At 43.1% G+C, this 21,528-nt stretch overlaps 1 protein-coding gene across 5 annotated transcripts in view; it reads left to right on the forward strand.

Annotated features, from left to right (window-relative positions):
• Positions 1 to 21,528, forward strand: part of PCSK4 (proprotein convertase subtilisin/kexin type 4) — a 117,219-nt gene that overhangs the window by 61,057 nt on the left and 34,634 nt on the right. For 3 of the 5 annotated variants that reach the window (XM_068234015.1, XM_068234012.1, XM_068234013.1), the window contains exons 3-6: positions 3,902 to 3,997; positions 14,794 to 14,922; positions 19,845 to 19,921; positions 21,364 to 21,452. In XM_068234015.1, the coding sequence (XP_068090116.1) occupies positions 3,902 to 3,997; positions 14,794 to 14,922; positions 19,845 to 19,921; positions 21,364 to 21,452 (391 nt within the window). The remainder of the gene's footprint in view (positions 1 to 3,901; positions 3,998 to 14,793; positions 14,923 to 19,844; positions 19,922 to 21,363; positions 21,453 to 21,528) is intronic. The other 2 variants (XM_068234016.1, XM_068234014.1) reach the window with 2 other exon arrangements.

Here is a 21,528-nt window from a genome sequence, read left to right on the forward strand (position 1 = left end):
CTGATAATCACGGGATACTGTAACATGCATCATATGTTCACAAGGTCAGAAAACCCAGAATCCTCATATAAGAATGTTGTGCAAAGATGACAAATCTATGTTTTGCAATGTATAATCAATACTATGGTTATTTAATAAAAGAGATCAGAGCAGTGGGAGGAATGGATGAAGGCCAATGTTTTAGGGGTAAGGCACCCCTTTCTTCAACAATTGGTACCTCTTCTGTGTCTTAACCGATTACCAACCTGATGAGCATATGAATACTGCTATGACTTCTTGTAAGGATCATGAAAGCAATTAATTGGACATCTATTTAGCAGATTAATCCAGTGTAGAGCCTTGGGATTGCAAACCAGGTACAGTGGCTTGCAAAAGTATTCGGCCCCCTTGAAGTTTTCCACATTTTGTCACATTACTGCCACAAACATGAATCAATTTTATTGGAATTCCACATGAAAGACCAATACAAAGTGGTGTATACGTGAGAAGTGGAACAAAAGTCATACATGATTCCAAACATTTTTTACAAATAACTGTAAAGTGAGATGTACGTAATTATTCAGCCCCCTGAGTCGATCCTTTGTAGAACCACCATTTTCTGCAAATACAACTGCCAGTCTTTTAGGGTATGTCTCTACCAGCTTTGCACATCTAGAGACTGAAATCCTTGCCCATTCTTCTTTTCAAAACAGCTCCTGCTCAGTCAGATTAGATGGACAGCGTTTGTGAACAGCAGTTTTCAGATCTTGCCACAGATTCTCGATTGGGTTTAGATCTGGACTTTGACTGGGCTATTCTAACACATGGATATGTTTTGTATTAAACCATTCCATCGTTGCCCTGGCTTTATGTTTAGGGTCGTTGTCCAGCTGGAAGGTGAACCGTCGCCCCAGTCTCAAGTCTTTTGCAGACTTCAAGAGGTTTCCTTCCAAGATTGCCCTGTATTTGGCTCCATCCATCTTCCCATCAACTCTGCCCAGCTTCCCTGTCCCTGCTGAAGAAAAGCACCCCAGAGCATGATTCTACCACCCCTATATTTGACAGTGGGGATGGTGTGTTTAGAGTGATGTGCAGTGTTCGTTTACCACCACGCATAGCGTTTTGCATTTTGGCCAAAAAGTTCCATTTTGGTCTCATCTGACCAGAGCACCTTCTTCCACATGTTTGCTGTGTCCCCCACATGGCTTGTGGCAAACTGCAAACGGGACTTCTTATGCTTTTCTGTTAACAATGGCTTTCTTCTTGCCACTCTTAGATAAAGGCCGACTTTATGCAGTGCACGACTATTAGTTGTTCTATGGGCAGATTCCCCCACCTGAGCGGTAGATCTCTGCAGCTCGTCCAGAGTCACCATGGGCCTCTTGACTGCATTTCTGATCAGTGCTCTCCTTGTTCGGCCTGTGATTTTAGGTGGACGGTCTTGTCTTGGTAGGTTTACAGTTGTGCCATACTCCTTCCATTTCTGAATGATCGCTTGAACAGTGCTCTGTGGGATGTTCAAGGCTTTGAAAATATTTTTGTAGCCTAAGCCTTCTTTAAATTTCTCAATAACTTTATCCCTAACCTGTCTTGTGTGTTCTTTGGACTTCATGGTGTTGTTGCTACCAATATTCTCTTAGACAACCGCTGAGGCCGTCACAGAGCAGCTGTATTTGTACTGACATTAGATTACACACAGGTGCACTCTATTTAGTCATTAGCACTCATCGGGCAATGTGTATGGGCAACTGCACTCAGACCAAAGGGGGCTGAATAATTATGCACACCCCACTTTGCAGTTATTTATTTGTAAAAAAAATGTTTTGAATCATGTATGATTTTCATTCCACTTCTCATGTGTACACCACTTTGTATTGGTCTTTCACATGGAATTCCAATAAAATTGATTGTTTGTGGCAGCAATGTGACAAAATGTGTAAAACTTCAAAGGGGCCGAATACTTTTGCAAGCTGGTACTGAAGTAGATGTGTATATAAAGTACAGCATAGATGTAAGTGATTAAGAAGGGGAATAGTGGTCTTTTTATGCACTGATTTACAAAGGTTCTCCAGGCTGAGACAACTGATGAGCTCTAGCAAATCTGGCCTGGATTTGTTAAAAATTATTTCCTGTTAGGTGACACAAGTTTGCTTTCAGGTTAAAGGGACACTAAGCAGGGGCGCTGGGTATGCTTGTAAGTATACCCATGTCTATATGAGGAGGAGGATGATATACTTACCGGCCCCTCTCTTAATCCCTCTGCGTCCCAGTATGCCCGCTTTCTATTGAAAAAAAAAAGACATCCAGATGATCCGCACACTCTGAATGAACCAAGTTCAATGTTTTAATTCAAGTAAAGTGACACATGCCATTCCATAAACCACGGTGGTGTGCAATTCCAAGCGGACTTGTGGTCTCAGTTCTATTGAAACCACAACTCTGTGACCCGAAAAATGACAACTGGTCCTTATAGCGCATGCACAGGCTTTGTCACCTCTGTCTTCCTCCCCTCTGCCGCACGGCGAGCATCATAGTTCTGTGGATGGAATTATGATGCACGGCAGAGGAGAAGAAGAAATTAGAGGAGGCAGAGCATGCGCATGCTCTGTAAGGACCCGCAGACATCATTTTCCATGTCACAGCGCGACTTTCTGTAGGAGTCGTGGTTTCAATAGAATTGAGAGTGGCCATACTGGGACGCAGAGGGATTTAGAGAGGGGCTGGTGAGTAGCATACATGCACCTACAATGAAAACATTTTGGAATAAACTCTCGACAACCTGGATTTATTGCAAAGTTCTTTGCAGGTGTCTACATGAGAAAACAATCATACAGCCTCTATTCCACAAACTTTTAAGCAGTAATTCCTATGGTCTGCACTGTTATTGAACTAGATATCTGACATTTAGTTTAATTGTGCGAATTACAAACCATAAAACAACTAAAATTGTCCTGTTTATTATATGACATTTGTTGTTTACCCTTGTAATACTTGTTGACCCTTTTGTTCTTTGAAATGTAAGTAGCAGACTACTTTTGTATCAGTTTACAACCTTTCAATAGAAATATATTGGAGCAATGGAGTGCAAACTTTTTACGACAATAAAAATGTAAGATGAAAAAACAAATCCAAACAATTTTACGCCATTAAAATTCTCATTTTTTTCCTCATGGACTTTTGATGCCTGGAGAGTGATCCTGAGCCAAACCACGGGATCAAAATCAGATACTCACCTGAAGAGAGGGAAGCCTCCGGATCCTGTTGCTTCTTCCCTAGGTGGTCCGATGTCCCCTGTGGCTGAGTGTGGCCCCCTCTCCATATCAGGTCTGCGGAGCTCCTCTTCTTGCAGTGTCGCCGCACAGTAGACACGCAAGCATGGCCGCGGTTTTGGCTTACTGCGCATGTGTGGACAGGCTTGAGCGGCTATTGCGTGGCCACGCTGCAAGAAGAGGAGCCACGTGGTCCTGATATGATTAGTGACAATGCCTTGTTGCTTATCTTCCGGGGGGGGGGGGGGGGGGGGTTAGCGGGCACGTTCAGTGAAGGTCGATATCATAATATAGAGGGAAGCCGCAATAGGATCCTGAGGCTTCCCTCACTTTAGGTAAGTATCTAATTTTGTGCTCTTTGAGCCCTTGTTCTTTGTTCCCACTTACAAAATAAGAAGCCCATTGTAGCATTTCTGCTATACTACATTTAGTGCTTGTGCAAAGTCCAGCATAAAAAAAGCGCAAGCAAAAATGCCCTGTGTTTTTCTGTGTGTTTGCACTTTCATTTTGTAATGTAAACCAGCCTCAAGTGAATTTGGTCCTCTGATTTCAGCATGGTACTTTGCTGCTTGGATGGCATTAGCAGTTTACTTACTGATTGTACCTGTTGCTTATTATTGTCTGTATCACTAATCTCATCAATGCTTTTCCAGGTGCACTGGTTTGAACAGCAGATTTTGAAGAAAAGAACTAAAAGACATATAAATGTGGTGCCCACAGATCCTCTTTTCCGTAAGCAGTGGTACATGGTATGACACTCATTACTTTCTGCTTTATTTGAAATAACTTATTTTTTTCATGCAGAATATGCTATGCATGGAAATTGGAAATGTGCTAATAAATTAGGCAGTTTCACAAGATGTACAACTGTCTCATTGCTAGACTGCTGGCGATTTAAAGGGAACCTGAAGCGAAAGGGATATAGAGGCTGCCATATTTATTTCCTTTTAAGCAATACCAGTTGCCTGGCTGCCCTTCTGATCCTCTGCCTCTAATACTTTCAGCCATAGACCCTGAACAAGCATGCAGCAGATCAGATGTTTCTGACATTATTGTCAGATCTGACAAGATTAGCTGCATACTTGTTTCTGGTGTCATTCAGACACTACTGCATCCAAATAGAACAGCAGGGCTGCAAGGCAACTAGTATTGTTTTTTTTTTTTTTTAGAACAGAGTCTTTTTAAAGCACAGTTCCCCAACCCTGTTCTCAAGGCCCAACAACAGTACATGTTTTACAGAAAACCACAAACATGCACAGGTGAGGTAATTAGTGTCTCAGCAGAGCTGATTAACTACCTCTGTGGATTTATACAAAACATGCTCTGTTGGTGGGCCTTGAGGACAGGGTTGGGGAACACTAAAGGACCACTATCATAAAAAAATTGTGATGTTTAAAATACATGTGTACACGTACTTATAAGAAGTACATTTTGTTCCAGAGTAAAATGCACAATAAATTATTTTTTCCTATGTTCCTGTCACTTACAGTAGGCAGTAAAAATCTGACCGATCATGCTTGATCTCTCAGTGGCTTTTGACACAGTATTCTTGCAGCCTGTTAAGACTGGATGATCAACTGTGATATGAATGGCTTAGTTAATGGCTGGCTTACACCTTTCTATAATCAGCTCCTTCTTGGCTGGCAGAACACAAAACATATCCATGGGACCTTTCCTGTCCAACCCTGCACAACTAAAATAAGGTGTGCCTGATACAGTCCTCCTTGCTGTTTACCATATACATGCTACCACTTGGAAAAATTATCCAAAAACATACAGTACAACTGCTCTAATGACAACCAGCTATATGTATCATTCAAACCTGGCGTAACAGACCCTACTAAAAAATATACGCATGCTTAGCTTGCTTCAGAAGTGGATTAATGACAACTGGCTAAAGTTAAATGCTGACAAAATTTTGGTCATTTGAGGTCTGTGGTTGACAGCGAAGCAGCTCCAGTCTCAGCCAGCATCACTAAGGATAGGGAGTTCAGACCTGAATAGCTCAGACTTTGTACACAACTTGGGTGTAGTGAATGATGGTGTATTAAACTGCAGGAATAAAATTTCAAATGTTGAGAAATATTCCTTTCCCTAACCATTCAAGTGTATGGCTTGAAAATGAGACTCCAGGCTCCGCCTCCTGGGGAAACACAATTAGCAAGAAGATTAAAAGCTCCCACCCCTCCCTCTAAGCTTCAGTATTCTTGTGTTTCCGGCCAGCCTGGGACACAGTTGGCAATGTAAGCCTGTAGTGCAGAGATAGCGGGCTAGACAGGTGTTTTTTTGTGTGGACTACTCGCCTTTCCTGGCCTGTGATCAGGCACTGGGGGAGAAGTCCTAGCCTGTGATAGTGGGCTATCTTTGGTATTACATAGGCGGCTGTGCGTGCATTACGAAGAAACACTCACATTTGCTGTGCAGCACGGCGTTCTCCTCTTGTCTCACCGCTATTGGCATGGTGCTGGAAGGTCTGAGCGAAGAGACAGGATGGCAGCTGGACGCCAGGGAGCCGGAGTGGACATGGTGTACGCGCGCGCAGTGACATCACTTATAGGGGACAGGAGGTGGAACTATACGGAAGTCCGGCGGCTTACCATATATGGAGGACACCGCGGACTCCGATGTGGAAGCACTGCAGGCGGAGTGGGAGGATAATAGAGTGCTTCCGGCAGCCCGGCCCGCGCAATGGAGGAGTCACAAGCGGGTGTGGAGGCTGCAGCAGCCATAGGCGCTCCATCAGGCAGCTCTAAGGCGGTAATGTATATGGCTGCACTGAGGGGGGAGAAAAGTGGTGTGCATAATGTTTACAGGAAGATGTATGCTACAAATCATATGCTTAGTCAGCATCCTTGTTTTTATATGTTTTTTTAAAGGCCAAAGCGGATAGCAAAGGAGAAAGGCCTAGAAGTAAAAGATGCCCGAATTGCCAGACCAAGCTGGATGCAAACTGGCCAAAGAGCTTGTGTATAAAATGTACAGACAGGATTATGGATTCGGAATCAATAAATTTAGTTGTTATTTATTGAAGCCATGAGACAGGACATTCGAGGAGAACTTAAAAACTTGAAAGAAAGTATAAAAGAAGGTCAGGCATAAACAGTTCAGCAAAATGAGGTGCAGTTACCAGTGGAGGCTGCAGGGCCTTCCAATATAGAGACATTCATCCCACCTCCATTAAACTTGGAAGAGGAGGAGGAGGAAGAAGGGGAGGAGGAAGAGCAGGAGGTGGAGTTGGAGGAATCGGATAGGGTCTCGGAGTGTGAGTCAGAGACTGATGGTGCTAAATATAAAACGCCAAGATTCCTATTTGCTCCAGAGGAGACACAGGAGCTATTAAAGGCTGTATATACCACAGAAGATATTAAAGAGGATATAATGCAAACTACAAAACAGGATAAAGTTTATGGGGGGCTCATCCAGCAGCAAAGCAGGGCTTTCCCAATACATCAATCCTTAAAAGATATTATTACAACTCAATGGAAGGAGCCGGAGCGCAGATTATTTATACCCAAATTGGCTAAGAGAAAGTTCCCATTTAAAGAAGAGCAGAATAAATGGATTAAATGCCCAAAATTACATGCCTCGCTAGCGAAATATTCTAAGCAGTCAGATTTGTCCTTTGAGGATGCAGGCATGTTAAAGGATCCTATGGACAAAAAAATCGAACTATTATTAAGAAAGGCATGGGAGGCGGCAGCATTTGGATTCAAAGCAAATCTGTCCGCTACGTGCGTAGCCAGAAACCTTAAAATATGGCCAGAGAACCTAATGGAAAAGATAATTAAGGGAGAGCCATTGCAGTCTTATTCCGCGTCAATACCTGTAGTACTAAAGGCTATTGCATTCCTAGCAGACGCAACGGCAGAGTCCATTAGAATTACGGCACGGACGACTGCGTTGCTAAATTCGGCTAGACGAGCTGTCTGGTTGAAAGCTTGGGAGGGGAACATTACCTCAAAAAACAAGCTGTGCGCACTGCCCTTTGAGGGCGGACTGCTTTTCGGCTCGGAGCTGGAAAATGTGTTAAAAAGATCAGCCGAGAAAGGAAAGCAGTTTCCAAATAAGAAAAGAAAGACATTTTTCCCCAAGACGTTCCAGCAGAAAAAAAGATAAAAGAGAACAAAGTAAGGATACATCCTTTCAGAGAAAGTGGTTTCCCAAGGGTAGAGGTAGAGGGGGCTTTGTCCTTGGGAGATCAGGGGACACCAAAACCTCCAAGTGACGTGGAAGTGGGAGGGAGATTAAAGCATTATCTGGCACAATGGGAGAAGCTAAACCCAGATATTTTTGTTCTCAATATTATAAAAGAGGGCTACCGCCTGGAATTTTCAGTTCTGCCGCCAGACAGATTTTTTATCAATCCTCTCCCAAAAGACATGGAAAAAGCAATAGAGATGAGAGCGATGATCTCATCCCTATTGTCCATGAAAGTGATAAAGGAAGTCCCGATAAAAGAAAGACACGGGGTTCTACTCCCACATTTTTTTGATAAAAAAGCCAACAGGCAAATTCCGTTTTACTTTAAACCTGAAAAGGCTAAATCCATATTTGAAATACAAAATGCAATAAAGGAGGACGCTCAAAAAAAACACTTTGTTTGTCGCCCTTCCATTTGGGATAGCTTCGGCTCCTCGGATATTCACAAAGATTATATCAGAGGTAATGGCACTGTTGCGGCTGCAGGGAATTGCGATAGTACCTTACTTAGACGATCTGTTAATTCATGCCCAGTCAAGGGAGGTACTGGAAAATCACAAGAAACTGGTAATTCAGACTTTCTCAAATCTAGGATGGATAATAAACCACCAAAAATTGAACCTAATACCGAGTCAGGAAGTAAGTTTCTTGGGTTTCCAGATAAACTCGACACAAAGGAAGCTTTTCTTACCTCAGGAAAAGATAGACAGGTTGAAAGAGGCATCGGCACAGTTAACGGTAGAAAAGAGGGTGCCTATACGCTAAATAATGAGTTTGGTGGGATTCATGACAGCAGCTATTCCGGCAGTAACATGGGCGCAGCTACACAGCAGGAAACTGCAAAACTTTCTTCTAGATATATGGGACAAAAAACAAGAATCTCTAGATCTGGAGGTGATAGTACCGCAGGAAGTAAAAAGGTCTTTGCGGTGGTGGATGCAGAACAGCAACCTAAGGCAAGGCAGATTTTGGTCACAGCAGGAGGTAGTAACCATCACAACAGACGCAAGCAGCATAGGTTGGGGAGCAATATGCAACTCACAACATATTCAGGGACTATGGAACAAGGAAGAACGCCTAGAGTCATCCAATGCGAGGGAGATGAAAGCAGTACAGCTAGCACTAAGAGGGTTCCAGCGGCAGGTTCAAAACAAGGAGGTGTTGATATTATCAGACAATGTCACCACAGTGTCTTATATAAACAAACAGGGGGGCAGGAGAGTGCAAAGACTATTGGAAATAAGCATGGAAATTCTGGAATGGGCAGAGACCTGGTTAACGTCGATAGCAGCCATCCACCTCAAGGGCAGTCTAAACACAGAGGCAGATTATCTAAGCAGGAATATGATAGAACAGGCAGAGTGGGAGTTAAACCAGGAGCTGTTTGAGCAAATACAGGAAAGATAGACAAGGGCAGAGGTAGATTTGTTTGCAACACCAAAAAACAACAAGCTGAAAAAGTTTGTCTCTGTGCAGGAACAGTCAAGCAGTAGCCATAGACGCGTTGTCTCAGCCTTGGCCATACCAGACAGTCTATGCTTCCCCTCCGTTTCAATTAACCTTCCTGGCGGTAGGAAACATTCCGCCAGGAGGCAGCACAGCAGTTTTTTTTTTTTTTTTTTAAATCATGTAGCGAGCCCAGGGCTCGCTACATGATAGCCGCTGCTTCGGCGATCTCCGATCAGGAGGGCTTCCCCTGTCGCCATGGCGATGGGGCGGGATGACGTCACTGGAAGCCCCGATCCACCCCTCGGCGCTGCCTGGCACTGATTGGCCAGGCAGCGCACAGGGTCTGGGGGGGGGGGCCGCGCGCCGCAACGGATAGCGGCAATCAGTGTGCTGGCGCAGCTAGCAAAGTGCTAGCTGCGTCCAGCAAGAAAAAAATTATGTATATCGGCCCAGCAGGGCCTGAGCGGCACCCTCTGGCGGCTTACCCCGTGTCACACACGGGGTTACCGCTAAGGAGGTTAATAACAAGGACGATAAAAAAATGGGAACAGGAGAGTACCAAATATGATTCTAGTGGCTTCTTGGTGGCCCAAGAGAGCCAATTTTTCAGGTTGCCACTGAGGAAAGACATGTTACTTCAAGGTCCCATGTGTCATTCAAATCCAGAGATGTTCAGCTACACAGCATGGTTTCTGAAGAACAGGTATTAAGATCTAAAGCCTCGTCTACACTATGAGACATTGCAGCGATCCGGCGGCTCGATTAGCTGCCGGATCGCCTCTTCCGCGTGCCCGCCGCGTCCCCGCTCTCCGCGCGTGCGCCGCAGTCGATTCCCCGCTCGTCCCCGCCGGCGCCGCTTACCTTCCGCTCGATTCCCTGCCATTGTCCCCTCGCGGGGAGCGAGCAGGAAATAGGCGGTGCGAAGATCCGTCCTGTCGGATCTTATTAATCGAGCCGCATCAGCGGCTCGATTGATAAGGAGCATCGCGGCCGCATCTACTCGTGTAGATGCGGCTTAAGGGATTATCTGAGAAAGTGATTCAAACATTGGTGAAATGCAGGAAGCCAGTGACACAAAAGATTTATAGTAAAATGTGGAAGGCATATTTAGAATGGTGCAAAAGGAAACATAGGTTCGCAGATTCCACCTCAGATATTTTGGATTTTTTTCAAGGAGGAGTTGAAATGGGTCTAGCAGTAAGTACACTAAGAGTTCAGTGTAGGGCGCTTTCTTTTTTCTTAGATAGGCAGTTAACCAAGGTTAGACTAGGGAAAGATTTTTTTTAAAGCTATCGAAAGATCGAGACCAATAAAAGTGAAAGTGGCATCACAGTGGGACCTGCCCCTAGTGTTACAGGTCTTAATGGAGGATCCGTATGAGCCGATAGAGCAAATAAGTATTGAAAAATTAACACTCAAAGTGCTATTCCTTACTGCAATAACCACGGCAAAGAGAGTAAGTGATCTACAGGCCCTGTCCATTAAAGAGCCATTTCTGAGAGTTTTTTTCAGATAAAATAATTCTAACACCAGACACAAACTTTCTACCAAAGGTAGTTTCAGACTTCCATAGAACGCAACAGGTAGTTCTACCGTCGTTCTGTCATAGACCATCCAATGAAAAGGAAAAAAAGTACAGTTTCCTGGATGTCAGAAGAACAATTCTCCAATATTTAGAGAGGACTAAAGAGTTCAGAAAGTCAAGTCATTTGTTTGTAACATATACAGGTCCAAATAGAGGAGCTCTGACGTCAAAGTCGACACTGGCAAGATGGATAAGAAAACTGATAACGGACGCATACATAATTAAAGGGAAGGTGGCACCGACAAGGGTTACGGCACATTCCTCGAGGTCAATTGCTACATCATGGGCAGAAAAGGCAGGAGCATCACTCCAGCAGATTTGCCAGGCAGCCACATGGAAGGCCCTGATGACGTTTATGAAACATTACAGAATAGATGTGCTTTCAGGGCAGGACATGGCATTTGGGCGTAAAGTCTTAGAGGCAGCAGTCCCTCCCTGATGTAAGTGTGAGATTGCTTGTCTGTTTCTCATTTTCAAGCCATACACTTGATTGGTTAGGGAAAGTTCAGTTTAGACTTACCGGTAATAGTATTTCTAACCATTCTAGTGTATGGCGTACATCATCCCTCCCTATCCTTTATATATCTTCCTTCTCTGGGTGTGGTTTAGGGAATAAGTCAGCAGTCAGGACACTTAGGGTATCTTGGTGGCCGGATTCTTGTTGACATACTGAAGCTTAGAGGGAGGGGTGGGGGCTTTTAATCTTCTTGCTAATTGTGTACCCCAGGAGGAGGAGCATGGAGTCTCTCATTTTCAAGCCATACACTAGAATGGTTAGAAATACTATTAAGGTGGCCATACACTGGTCGATGTGCCATTAGATCGACCAGCTGACAGATCCCTATCTGATCAAATCTGATCAGAGAGGGATCGTATGGCTGCCTTTACTGCAAACAGATTGTGAATCGATTTCAGCCTGAAACCGATTCACCATCTGCTGAGCTGCTCCTGCCGCCTGTCCCCCCCCCCGTATACATTACCTGATGCTGGCTCCCGGGCATCTTCTCCGCATTGCACGGCTCTGTTCTGGCTCCATTACAGCGCTTCCTGTGTTACTCCGTGACCAGGAAGTTCAAATAGAGCGCCCTCTATTTGAACTTCTTGGTCACTTCAGTGACACAGGAAGCGCCGGGATGGATGGAGCCGGAACAGAGCCGTGCAATGTGGAGAAGACGCCCGGGAGCCAGCCTCAGGTAATGTATACTTGATCGGATCGGCCGCCGCTAGCGACGCGCACTTTACCCGCGGGCGATCGAGGGTAATTTGCCGCACGGCGCGATCGACGGACCGATCCGATTTCGGGAGGAAATCGGATCGGCGGCTGCGTTTACCGCGAACGATTGGCAGCAAATTCGATCCCAGGATCGAATCTGCTGTCGAAACGGCCGGGAATTGAGCCAGTGTATGGCCTGCTTTACCGGTAAGTCTAAACTGAACTTTTTCACCTAAATTAAGCACCTCATACCTCCAGCATATCTTCCAACCATAGTTCATGCCCTTATCACATCAAGATTGGAGTATTGTAATGCTTTCTATACAGGCCTTCCAAATAGAGACTGGCACCATTAACAATTGGCAAATAATGTCACCACAAGGCTTTCCTCCCTAGTAACAAGCGGCTTATGGCTTTAGTCACCATCTTCGATCCCTGGAAGATGAAATCTGTTACAACTTTTACTTTTTCACCGTCTATTTGCAGATGGTTCATTGGAGCAGATTACATGACTTTAGTTTTCTTGATGTTAAGCAGTAGACCAGCTTTTGCACTTTCCTGTGTGACATTCATGACTAGGCTCTTCAATTCTTCCTCAGTTTCAAACATCAGAGTGATATCATATCTCAGATTATTAATATTCCTGCCAGGTATTTTAATTCCAGCATTAGACTCATCCAAACCAGCTTTCCGTATTACATATTCCGCATATAAGTTAACCACTAGGGAACCATGTCGCGCCAGGACCGCCTAATGTCGATCAGCCTAGAGTCCTGGGGGAGTGTTTTGCAGGAGATTGCGCACATCTCCACTTGGATGACGGAACTCTGCTCTGCCATCAGTCTCCCAGCTGCGATCGCCGCTAGGAAACTGTAAGACGGCAAAACTGCCATCTAATAACACTGTACAGTGCTGCGATCTAAGGCAGCGCCGTACTGGAGACAGCCGTGTGACACGGCTGTCCCCCTGGAAGGCACAAAAGCGATCCGCTTTGATAAGCTGAAGCCTATCACAGTCGATCGCTGTAATTGGCTGACAGGGGAGGGAGGTAGAATAAAATTAAAATAAAAAAAAGCAAATAAATATTGCTAAAAAAAATAAACATCCCAGCGGGGATGAGACCCCACCAACAGAGATCTTTGTTGGTGGGTAGAGAAGGGGGGGGGGGGGGGGGGAGATCACTTGTGTGCTGAGTTGTGCGGCCCTGCAGCGAGTCATTAAAGCTGCAGTGGCCCAATTTGTGAAAAATGGCCTGGTCTTTAGGGGAGTTTAAGCCCGTGGTCCTTAAGAATTTAAATAAGGAGACAATATGCAACGTTGTCACACTTCTTTGCCAATTGTAAACCAGTCACTTATTCCTTATTCCATTCTAACTGTTGCTTCCTGGTTTGCATATAAATTCCACAAAAGGCAACTGAGATGGCCTGGTATGTCTATTTCCCAGAGAATCTGCCAGAATACCTGCGTAGATGTTAGCTATTCAGCAAAAACGGAGTATAGGCTAGTGATGAGAGATTTTTGTAATGTGAATAATAGGAGTGATGTCAGGCCCGGATTTACATCACAGGAGCCTATAGGCACAGATGTTCTGGTGTGGACCTGCAAACACCCACTGAACCGCACCGCAAGTGTGCTTGCTGGCCCAGCTGTCACTTCTCCCTTACATCCCCTGCCCGGTGTAGGTAACTAGAGGTGTACCTTAATATTGAGTGTGCCTCTGGCTACCTAATACCAAATAGCTACAGGTGCCCCCCGACTGAAGGGAGATCTCGTCAGTGGAATGCTGAAGTTGGGTGAGTAACCTCTAATTTATGCTACACTTGGAACTCTGTATAGGGAAGGAGTGAGGGAGACACCGAAAGAAAGGGAGTGAGCCACCTTTCTATAATCAGGCGCCTATAGGTACAGTCAAACAGTTTCCTTCCAGCACAGGAGATTTGGGCGCAGCCGGCGCCACAATAGGCCGTAATAGGAATTGCGGCTATAGCGGCACACAGTGAGTAACTTCAGTGCGTCAGAAGAAGGAGCTGAAGTTACTTATAAAACACTATAATTCAGCCTCCAGCAATTGCTGGAAGCCAAATATTTCATTCCCCATTATCCATTGGGGCCTGGACGGGGAATAGTATTTAACGTCGCCAGGAACTTGTGCAGCAGCAGGATAAGCCATGCCGGCTGTATCCTGCACCCAAGTCTCCCGGGGGCGATTCCTCTCGTACGCGGTACAGTAACTTATGGTAAACCTGGCACTGAGTGACTTCTTATAAAATCATGCAGTCCATGATTGATCAGAGCCTAATTTAATCACTATTAATCATACATACACTAACACTGTAAACAGATGAACATAGGTGTTGTTATATTTCTGGCCCCTATTGTCTTCCTATGGAATCTACACTTACACTTATGCAGAGGTTGAAGCCTGGTCACACGTGGGCCAGGACAGAATATGGCCACTTACACTCCCTGCTTCTATTTTTTAAATTACCAGATGATCAGTTCAGTAAACAGTTATCTGCTAAAATCTGATCAAGTTGTATGAGGCGATAATTGATTTCTACTCCCTGACTGATTTTTGATCTGGATATCATCTATTGTTTGACAGATTTGAGGGAACATAGACTAGTGTATTGCTGGCTTTGGGCTTACCTGGTAACTCTTCCAAGCAGTCTTCTAGGACCATATTGTTGTCTCCCTTGTCAAATGCAGCCTGCATACTTTAAAATGCAAACATATACCATTCAATACAAATGATCTAAAATAAGATCAATAATATGATCATATTTTATCGGTCATTTTCTTAAACAGAAAAGGCTGAAAAGTTTGATTTGACAGAATCAATTTTTAAGTAAACCAATCATTTTTAAAAGTTCTTTTTTTTTTCTTTAATTGATTACATCGAATGACCAAATTGAAGTCGATTCATGTGCCTATTTTTTTTTTAAATGTTTCTCAAATAAGGGATCTATAAAATTATTTTTACCTTACAAATTCTTCCATTTCCTGACAAAACTGTCTATCTATTTGGTGTTTCTTGAAAGGTTAGCAGTAGAAAGCCATGTTTCAAAATAAAATCATATGTTTGTCCTACTTTACAGAACAATAACATTAGCCCAGATTTGAACGTCTTTACAGCATGGCTCAATGGCTTCACAGGACAAGGTGTGGTGGTGACTATCCTGGATGATGGAATTGAGAAAGATCACCCAGATCTCCAGGCAAATTTTGTAAGGGATTGTGTGTTTTATAGACTAATAAACTCTCGATAGACTAATAAACTCTTAAACTCTGCCTTTGTCATCATAGTCTTAACTGCATCACATATGAGAACATATCTGCTGCTGCTGTACTCTAGCATGCTCATTAACGGCCTCCTATTGACCTTTTACCATGAATGCTTTTTGGGGGTTTGAGCTGTTAAAACTAGAGAATTTTGAGTTAAAAAATTGATTTTTCGATTTAATGGAAATATTTAGAATTTTTTTTTTTAAGAAAATTATTAGCTTGTAGGACAAAATAAACAATTCTATTACTTGTTTCCTGACATTCCTAGATATACTTGCAGCTTTGGCTAATCTCATAGACCTCACTTTTCTTCTTGCATAAGAGAAACAGTCCTTGGTCCATACATGCGCCCCACTTGGTTGCCGGCGTACACGTGGGTGCATGTGTGACATCATGTGTTACTCTGGCAACCAGATGGGGTGCATGGACTGTACCCGGAGCCATTTGCAGACTAGCGGTGACACGGACAGGTAATGTATGGTGTGCTGGGCACTGGTAGGGGCACACTGCACATTAGGGAGGATAGCGTCAGGGGATTTGTCGCGTTCATCGTGCATCCGGATATTGATCACTGTTACTGCCACGCACCTGATTGAGCAAGTCGGCCCAACATCTAACAGCATGTCTGACAATTCTTGCGACCAATTTCGGCCCGAAATTGGTCACATTGTTGATCAGGCGTGCACTTGGCGGAACCAATTTTCATCCGATTCTATTATAATAATCGAATCGAGTGGTTGATCAGCCGCCAAGTCGCCTGATGTATGGCCACCCTAAATGTAATTTCACCAAGAGATACACAACTATGTTTTTATTTATGTGGTTGTATACAGTTATTGCCCCTATTCTCTCTCGATGTGGAAATACAGCCACAGGAACTAGTTGGATAAGCAAAGTGATTGGTCTTAAAGTGGTATGAAACTCAGCATTTCCACCTTTGCTCTAAAAAATGTTTTACAGCTTATAATATACTGCTACTTTTTTTTTTTTAGCAGAGCAGCATTCAAACAGTTAAACACTTACTTTTTCAATAGAAAGCTAGATCCACATCCGAAGAGGTGATAACATTCTTATGTTTACTTAATTGTAGCAAGAGAGGAATGTAAACATTCCCTGGGAGTGCAGACACTCCTAACGTGATCAGATCATATACAGCTCAGGAATAATCACTGGGTACATTACAATATATAAATACTGTAGCTATGAATATAATGCAATAGCAGCTTTTAGAGCAAATAAACTACTATGGGAACTTGTAATTTGTAACTGTACAATATTACTTGTGCACAAAAGCAAATATAACTGTATGTACATTTTTTATTGAATATTATGTCAGCGTTTAATACCGCTTTAATAAACAGATATCACTCACTTTACAACATGGGCTGTGTCCAAACGTGCATATATTGTATAAATGCCCTGAAATCCACAGTTGCCTGCTTACACCTACGATGTATACTAAGTTCTAATCCAGCCAATATCACCTGTGCATATACCATTGCCCGGTCCACTCCACTCCCTTACCCCAGTTTTTTCACCCTAAGAACCAAATACTACTGCTTTGTTTTGTCTGCATCCAGTCACTTCTGGTTCTGGAAGAATTCACAGAGCTTGTGGTTGCCAATAACAAAATGCCATGTAGTATAATATAAAACCTCTGCTCAAAAGTTTTTTTTTTAATCAATCTGCAGATCTCATACACACCTTGTTTAACCTCCTTGCCGGTTATCCTGAGCTCAGCTCGGGGTAACCTGCGCAGGAGGATTTCTCAGGCCCCGCTGGGCCGATTTGCATAATTTTTTTTTTGTTACATGTAGCTAGCACTTTGCTAGCTGCTTGTAACATTTGATCGCTGCCGCTCGCTGCCGATTCGCCGCTACCCGCCGCGCCTACCCCCCCTCCAGACCCCTTGCGCAGCCTGGCCAATCAGGGGTGGATCGGGATTCCCTATGACGTCCCGACTTCCATGACGTCATCCCGCCCCGTCGCCATGGCGACCGGGGAAGCCCAGCAGGAAATCCCATTCTGTACGGGATTTCCTGCTTACTCTGATCGCCGGAAGCGATCGGAGTGGCTGCAGAGATGCCACTGCTCAGCGGCTATCATGTAGCGAGCCCTGGGCTCGCTACATGATTTAAATTTTTTATTTTTTTTAAAGTGCTCTGCTGCCCCCTTGCCGCGGGAATTAGACCGGCAAGGGGGTTAACAGACATTCATCTGCAGATCAGATCCACCAGGATGGATCTTCAGATCTGCAGATGATTGTCAGATCTGCAGATGAATGTCTGTTAAACAAGGTATGTATTGAGATCTGCAGATATCATAGACTATGAATGCATTTTGCAGGAACGGATCTTTTTCAGGAACAGATCTTTTGCAGATACTGATCTTTTGAATGTGTACAGCATCTTTGTGTGCAGCATCTTGCAAAGATTTTTATCTGATGGGGAGTTCAGCTCAATAGAATAGACTGTGTAGGTATGGCTCTCATACTACATGGAAGGGGGTAAAATTGGTCTAAAATCTTTCATTACTCTTTCAAGTGTGTTTACACCATTAGAATGTGGTTTTACTGTTGTCTTTTTTCTCTCTTCCACCAATCCCTCTCTACATCCTCATTATTTTTCCCGTTGGAATCTTGTGAGTGGAATAGTGTCCCACTTGTGTTGATCTCCCCCCTTCTACTTTAATTAACTCTCTTCCACCCCAACTGCTCTCCAGTCCACCAATGATTCCTCCTGACCCACCCCAGTCTCTGAAAAACATAAGCATGGTTTGAATTGATTCTATCCATCATTAGTGGTAAACCTGTGCTTAGTCACCACTTCATTTTGTTCCTTTGAGACCTTCTATGCATTCTTTTCATTGTCCATTTATATTTTATTATTTTTGGTTTCTTTAACCTTACTACTTTTTCCTGTAGATTTGATTCTGTCTTTTTCTTTTGTTTTTTTCAAGAGGAACATTTTCCATCTCTTCATCTTAACTACTATAGAAGCTATCGCTGTTCTTACTTACCCAATACGTTTCTGTGGCTAGATTACAGTACAGTATCTCACAAAATGAGTATAACTCCCCACATTCTTCTCCCCCAGCAGAGTGGCGAGCGGTGCATAATGACAGGTTACTCGCCCAAGGCCAATCTCCATGGCCACATTGGCGCCATGTGACACAATGGCATGTACTGAAGGCAGGTCATATGACGCCACTGGAATCGGCACTGGAAACTGCGTTTGGGTAAGTTAAACCTGTCATTACTCACAGCTCTCAACTCTGCAGGGAGGGAGGAGAGGAATCTTGCCCTCTATTGGAGGGTCAGATTCAAAGCACTAACTGGGCCGGGTATGGCCCGCAGGCTGTAGTTTGCCCAGTTCAGGTTTGGTCCACTGTAAATTAGTCAGTATACTGCTTGTATAATAGTGTAAATTTGCTGTTTCAGCAGAATAACTCAACACAGCCATTAATGTCTAAACCACTGACAGCAAAGTGAGTGCACCCCTAAGTGAGCAATGTTTACAATGTGCCCAAAGTGTCAATAATTTGTTTTCATTATTTTCCAGCACTGCCTTAACTCCATTGGCCATGGAGTTCACTAGAGATTCATAGGTTGCCACTGGAATCCTCTTCCACTCCTCCATGACAAAATTGGTGGTGGATGCTAGAGACCTTGCGCTCCTCCACCTTCTGTTTGAAGGTGATCCACAGATGCCCAGTTGTGGGAGGAAAATGTACACTGTTAAACTGTACACTGACAACTTTACGTTGTATGAAAATGTCATATCTTCAGTGTGAAAACATATAGTAAAATATTTTCAAACATATGAGAGCTGTACTTACTTTTGTGAGGTACTGTATATGTGAAGAGAGGAGATGGACAATAACTTGTGTTCACCCACATAAATAGCTCTTGATCTCAGGGTGATATTACAAATAGTCAGTTTGATGAGCTCACTCTGTAAAGTTAGTGAGCTTTATTGAAATCAATTATTCTGTTATTTAAGCAGTTGCTGGATCACCTAATAAAGTAGAAACAAAAACTGCATTTAAAACTCCAGGGTACTGTATTTACTATGATTTTGATTACACTTTAACCAATTTAATTAATTCTGAAATCACTATTTTATCCAGTCCCCTGTTTTGAACCCCTTCAGTCTTGTTTCTGCCTCCACCATTCCTCTAATCAGTTTTCAACACAGTCACCAAACACTTCCGTAACGTAAAATCTAAAGGTCACTACGCCATACTTCTAATTTGGGAGAGTCAATAAGAAGCAACTAGTTCCAAGTTGATGTAAGATTATGCAAATTTTGAATGCAGCTTGAAAATGGACCAGTGAAATCCTACCAAGGAGCAATTCAGTTTGGTCCATTTTCAAGCTGCATAAATGTGCATAATCCTGCATCAACTTGAAGATAGAATTATTTGCATTTAATTGGCTGTCCCCTCTTATAATTTCCTTGACCAGTGGAAGATTTTATTGCTTTCCAGGTTTCCTCATCACTAGGTATAAAAGGCCTAGCACTGTCATTAAATCTATTAAATGTTACATTTGGTGGACCATAGCAGTCGCAGTATGCTTATAAGAAAACAAGGAACATGGTATGTCAAACAAATATAGAATTGCTTCCTCTCCAGTAGCATCTTTCCATTTTACGCCTGTGACTCTGCCCTCTATTTTATGTACAGTACATGGATTATGCTTACAAAAAGATCACATACAATCTGAAACAAATGTTTGGTCAGTTTGAAAAAAATGGATCTGTATTTCAGCTTTAAGCCTTATTTTTGTGACACATGTTCAGGTGAAAGTTTGATTTTAGAAAATGGTCTGTCTCATCCTGTAAACCTATATTTTATTATTTAGGATCCCATAGCAAGTTATGATTTCAATAATGATGACCCTGATCCACAGCCACGGTATAGTCCTTCTGATGAGAACCGGTGAGTACCTTTGTGATGTAAACACTAGAGCTGCATGTGTGTAGGAGAAAGGAGAAAGAAGCATGTCACTAGTCTGATCAAATGATAGTAGGTAGGGCTCTACACAGACAGGAAACAGAAGCAACAGATCCTGTGAGAAGCAAGTCAGAGCATTACAGATCTGTCACGCGACTGATCTGATTACATACTTCTGCACAAATTCAGCTACAAACAACTAACCCTAATAAAAACATAAAGCTTGTATGCCTTATAAAAATCTTGATAAACCTCTCCTTATTAAATTCTGCCTTCCGTAACGGTTTGTTGCACATGGATATTTCTTAGTCTAAGTTAAGTTTTCTCCTTGCTGTTTTTAACTTTTTTTTTTTTACTTTAATAGTTTTTCAAGATTTATGAGAGTAATAGTTATTTTTTTTTAAATAATAACTACAGCTGTATTAGGCTACTGCCCGATCAGATCTTTGGAATGTGTGTTTGTGTTTTCTAATAAAAGGAATGATGGTATTTAATTGGATCATATTTCTGGACAGTCCCAATGAAATGGTTGTCTAGAGACTTGAACAATGTGCTCATAACAAAATTAATGCAATATCCAGATAAAAATGGTCCAGCACTATTCTCCTGAAGAATGTTATGACTAAGTGCGATGTAACTGAATAAAACATTACAAACAGTTCACTGTGTAAAGCACAATCTGTTTATTATCTTTCTTTGTGTGTAGTAATCTGTAAACAGACATGCCTGTGTCAGCTGAGAGGCAAGTAGTTATCTAAGAAGAGAACAGAGGTGAGACAGGTGTGAAGAGTAATAATGCCTTGTACACACATACAAGAGCTGTTGCTCACAGGGATTGTTATTCAATCCCTGGTGACAGTTTGGGCTCGAGTTCTGCACAGACATGTCACTAGTCTGTGGGTTAACAATGCATTCTGTTTTTACGGAGGGGAAGGAGAGCGAACAGTATTACAGACCATAGAGGGAAGAGAAGGGCCAATACATGACTGAGTGGGAGGATTGAGTAAGAGAAGAATGCCCTTGGCCTGTGCTTGGCTGAGACAACCCACCAGGCTGATCGAAGGGAAGTTCCTGGACACCCTCTGTGCACACAGGTTAAGTAGGGTGGTGTAGTGGATAGCACTTTTATCTTACAGTGCTGGGTCCCTGGTTCAAACCTGGGCCAGAACACTATCTGTATGGAGTGTGTCTGTCCCATCATGTTTGCATGCATTTCTTCTGGGCTGGTTTTCTCCCAAAATCCCTACCTGCGACTGTGGGATGAGATTGGGGCAGCTCTTAGGGACAGATAGTGATGAGACTCTGTAAAGTGCTGCTGTATAACAAAAGGTGACTAATTCTGGGGAGTAAACATTTTTTTCACTGATTCCGTTTAGGATTGTAGATAGAAAGTTACTTATATCTAACTAGTTTTTTAAATGTTATAGTCATGGAACACGCTGTGCTGGGGAAGTGGCTGCTGTTGCCAATAATGACATCTGTGGTGCAGGAATTGCATACAATGCAAGAATAGGAGGTAATACAGAGTGAAATCCCAGACATACCTTAAATGACTAGTTGTCTCCGAACAAATTCTTACTGCATATCTTTCT

Source organism: Hyperolius riggenbachi, chromosome 1 (genome assembly GCF_040937935.1).
Source record: "Hyperolius riggenbachi isolate aHypRig1 chromosome 1, aHypRig1.pri, whole genome shotgun sequence".
Lineage (NCBI taxonomy): Eukaryota > Metazoa > Chordata > Amphibia > Anura > Hyperoliidae > Hyperolius > Hyperolius riggenbachi.